Source organism: Cupressus sempervirens, chromosome 6 (assembly GCF_028749045.1).
Source record: "Cupressus sempervirens isolate cs-2001-9-10 chromosome 6, ASM2874904v1, whole genome shotgun sequence".
NCBI lineage: Eukaryota > Viridiplantae > Streptophyta > Pinopsida > Cupressales > Cupressaceae > Cupressus > Cupressus sempervirens.
In genome coordinates, this window is record NC_143123.1 from 145,741,970 (window position 1) to 145,746,916 (window position 4,947).

The window sequence follows — 4,947 nt, forward strand, 5'->3', positions numbered from 1 at the left end:
GAGTCAAGTTTATTGGCTTAGGTTTCATGAATAATACTTCACGACAACCCATTTTTCAGGAGAATGAATAAAATCTTATGAATTATTCATTATGGAACACCCATCAATGAATTCACACTCCAAAATAACAAAATTTCAAAATGTACAATTTCTAACCAAATTTTTTAATAAATGTGAAAGAAACACCCATCAATAAAATAACAAGAAGCTAAATCTCAACTACCATATTGTATTGGAAAAGATGATGAAAATAAAAACAATAATAGAGATCCAAAGATCTTTATTTCTCCTATACCGAATCAAGAGTAACAAAAAAATAATTTCAACAATGATAGTAATGAAAGAAATCATCCAAAGGGGCCATTTTAATTCTACAAGAGAAAAATCTCAGGCATACCATCTGTTAAATCAAAACAGGAGTCTTACCAAATTTTCTCCCTCTAAAAGATAAATTACATCATAATTAGTCCACCGAAATCATACTAGATCTTTGATACCAAAATGTAGAGGAAATTTATTTTCGCCAAAATGATTTACCTTCTTCGCCTGATCTACAAATGAGGAATTAGAAACTTTTATTTTCTCTCTAAACCACAATTGATACCACATAAGATCCTAAGTTCCTTTCTTTACTATTTTGAGATTAAGGGCAGCAGCAGCAGAGGGTGTCAAGGCAGCATTCACAGGTCTCATAACAGCAGAAGCAACAGCACAAAGCAAATGCACTGCAGAACAAAATGGGTGAACAGATTCTGTAAGAATAAATAATGTAGAAAAGAATAATTATATTTTATTTCTTGAGCTTTTTATTATCAACGAACATTCAGAGGGTGTCAAGGCTGTCTTGTACTATATTGTATTGGATGTTTCCATAATATATAAACGAGCAAAGAAATAAAATCAAACATAAACAAAGAAGATGAATACACAAGACAATATTTATCGTGGTTCAGCAAAACTTGCCTACATCCACACTCGAGCAGGGAAATCTTTATTATGGAAACATCCAATACAATATAATACAAGACAGCATACGTATATTTATACATTAGTATAAACCTTCAATTGAAAAGCCACGAAAAGATGAATAGACAGTATGACCGTTGAGCTTCATATCCCAACAATATTTACACAATCAAATCTAATAACTTTTCAAATAATCTGATAGATTTAAAAATAAATAAAAAATTATCACATACCAACTATACAGACAACCTTTCTCATCCTTTCTTTTCTGAATATGTTCATAATAAGACATCTGTTGAGCACCCGGTGCATCCATTTCTTAGTTGTGACGTTTTATCCACCACCCACAAAAACTCAGAGATTCAAGAACCCAAACTTTAGATTATAGAAAAGCCCCCACAAAACCATCTGTTATATACAAATCATATCATAATAAAATGGTTTAAAAAGTAGTAGTTTGTTCAAACCCAATGACTAACATGGCTAGTATTCAACGTATTTGATTGGGAATTTTCTATTGCATAACGGCTGGACTTACTTAATATCTAATCACCTGCTAAAAAGAGAAGAACTTTGTTCAAATCCAGCCATTTTTGAATTAATAAGGCATTGACCAACATAAATATGCGTAGATGAGTGTATTTCCATTAAATTATGATTATATGCAAAATACTTCATCCGTTAAATCATAAAGGTCATTCATTCACACATAGATATACTTCTAGAACATCAGACTATTAATTGATTTATTCATTCATAAGTACACTTCTAGAATATTCAATTGTCCAATTCACCAACTCCTATTTCAAATAATTACAACATGGTAGGTTCTCTTTTACATTAGAAGATTTGAATTTTGTGGACTGTCCACTTTAATCAACTCCCTTGTTTTATTGTCAAGATAAGAATGTTTATTAGAACAAAGCACTGGCATTGAGTCATAGAGAATTTGGTATGTGGCCAATAACATTCTAAAAAATTAGATTGTTTCAAATTAAGTTGTGGGGAGCTTTTCAAAGTAATTTTGATTTCATTATCAGGGTGTGGTTTGGTTTTTATGGTTGTATGCAGAAGGGGGTTTTTAATTTGTGCTTAAGTATTATGTTTTACCATGATTTCATCTTATCACAATTTGTGCATTCTTATAAGTTTTCTTGAATTGACATCTATTTGTATTTATTTTCTAATTGATAATACGAACAATTTTATGTTATATACAAATTGCATTTGTAATTAGTAAAATATAAAATAATTGAATTTTTAAAAAATGAGAAATTTTGTAATAAAAATTATTTCGTATTATAACTTGAATAATCTTGATAGAATAATTTAGATAAAAGAATTGAAAATAATTAATATTATAAGAATATGATTGACTCTAACATACAAAGGAATATTTTACTTTTGCTAAATCTAACAAGAATGCACTTCACTATGGATGGAATTGAACTATTGGATGTTCTTTGGCAAATATGATAGTAAGTGTAAGAACAAAATTCTCTCAACAATGCCACCAAGAAAAATTTACCCCATAAATGTGGAATTAAAGTTTGTAAAGTCAAGACACGATAAAATTTACAACATTGATTCCATCCAAATAAAAATTGGAAACATACATAATGACGTTAAGTCAAATTGGAAAATAGGATCATACAAGATCATTATGTCATCATTACATATAAGCACAAAAAATGTTATTAAAATAATTAATACATTGCTGACCACATGTCAGAATCATAATGAACCCAAAACATACTAAACACATCAAACACATGTCAAAATCATGTCGACCTGCATGCCGAGCATAAGATCATATGAATCCATCGGACTTGTGAGTCCATCTGCATGAAGTCCTATCTCCAAGCCATTGGAATGTTGTCCATATGCTATCATGAGAAGAAAGAGTGGCCTAGGCGTTTTTACCGCCCAGCCATGGAGTAGTCCAAGATTCTTCGGTTAAGAAGAACTTGTTGCAATATTGGATTGATTCTTTCCTAAACTTGATTCTTTCCTAAATTGATTCTTTCCTTTCTTGTAGTTGTATGCATATTGCACACAACTATATATGTACCTATACAGTTTTATGTGAATACAAGAATGAAAAATATTCTTCTTGCTTTCTGATTTTCAAGTTGGTATTAGAGCATTGAAGCTTGAATCATTTGTGTCCCTTCATTGAACCATGGTCAATTTAGATTCAAAAGTATTTGAGAGAAAATCTGCTCCCTTTATTATTCAATCTAAAGGTTCATTATTCAAGGCAAGGATTACACTCGATGAAACAAACTACGACTTGTGGTCTCAAATCATGGAGATGCATATTGCTAAGAAGGAAAAACTCTCTTTCATTTGTGGTAACTCACAGCCACCTACTGAGAAGGATGATGGATATGAGAAGTGTTATGTAGACAATCAAAAGATCTAAAGATGGTTGTTGATATCTATGTCCCCAAAAAATATGAAGTGATACATTCGCTTACCCACAGCTCGAGATATTTGGAAAGCTCTTTCTAAGGCTTTTTATGATGGAGTAGATGAATTGCAAGTGTTTGTCTTAAATCAGAGGGCTTTCTCTCCCAAATAGAATGGTAGAACACTCTCTGTGTATTATGGAGAATCAACCAAGATTTTTGGTGAGTTGGATCATCGTGATAAAGTGATCATGGAAAGTGAGAACGATGTTGAATCTTACTGAAAATTAGTTCAGTGACAAAGGGTACATATTTTTCTTGCTGGATTAGATGGTGAATTTAAACAAGTTTGTGGTGAAATTTTGAGAAATGATCCTATTCCTAAATCATAAGCATGTTATGCATTGGTTCGTCGTGAATCTATTCGACACTCAACAATGATTGGAAAATTAGAAAAGACTGAAGCTTCAGCCATGGTGACTTGAAACCGATCTAATCAGAATGAACCTCCTCAAAACCTACCTAAGATCACTAATGGTGCTAATAAATCCACCTACAAACGCACCCATTGCAATCAAACTGGTCATACAAAAAGTCACTGCTTTGAACTTATTGGGTATCCAGAATGGTGGGATCATAGATGTGATTCATGGAAGAAGAAATCCAAGAAGACCTCCAATGCAACATTTGTTGAAACAAAGACATAGGATAATGTTGCTGGACAAATCTAGGCATTAGCAACAATGGCAAGTAATGGTGGTGAGTCTTTAAATATGTCTACACTTGTTTCTAATAGTGCATGGATAATTGATTCCAGTGCTACAGATCATATGATGTTTGATTCTAGATAAGTCTCATCCCTTAAACCATCCTCACAATTATTTTTTCCACTACTAATGGCTCTTCGACCCCAGTTATTGGAGAAGGATCCTTACCTCTCATTGATACTTTGAATCTAGATTCTATTATAGTGGTTCCATCTTTGGATTACAATTTTTTGTCAATTTCCCAAATCACCACTACTTTACTTTGTGTTGTAATTTTTTGGCCTGATTTCTGTGTGTTTAAGGACATCCAAATGAGGCAAATGATTGGTTGTGGTGTTAGGTGAGGGAAGCTATATTATTTGGACTTGGTGTCAAAGATTTTGGACAAGTTGCATCCAGCACTAGCGATTGATGGCTCTAAGGGGGACAGGTAGAAATCTGAAATCTAGTTATGGCATCGACGTTTGGGACATGCTTCCTTTGGTTACCTGAAGAAATTATTTCCTAGTTTATTTGCAAAATTTGATGTTTCTAGCTTTCGGTATGAAGTTTTTGAACTTGTGAAAAGTTATCGTGCTTCTTTTCCATTAACTTTGAATAAATGATCATACATTTTGATGTTTGGGGTCTGTCCAAAGTCACTACCTTGGGTGGATCACGTTGGTTTGTTACATTTATTGATGATTGTACTAGGATGACTTGGGTATCCTCAATGAAGTCTAAAAGTGATGTGAACTTGTTATTTCAAAAAAATTATAACATGATTCATACTCAGTACAATGCATAAGTTCAAGTTCTTCATA

At 32.5% G+C, this 4,947-nt stretch overlaps 1 protein-coding gene across 1 annotated transcript; it reads right to left on the reverse strand.

The window, feature by feature from the left end:
• Window positions 1-209: 209 nt before the first annotated feature.
• On the reverse strand, window positions 210-1,371 carry LOC149551642 (protein CADMIUM TOLERANCE 3-like). Its single transcript, XM_089787148.1, has 2 exons — window positions 1,200-1,371; window positions 210-725 (listed from the first exon to the last, which is right to left on the reverse strand). Exons 1-2 carry the CDS (start codon window positions 1,280-1,282, stop codon window positions 644-646), a joined length of 165 nt encoding a protein of 54 aa, XP_089643274.1. The 5' UTR covers window positions 1,283-1,371; the 3' UTR covers window positions 210-643.
• Window positions 1,372-4,947: the final 3,576 nt, after the last annotated feature.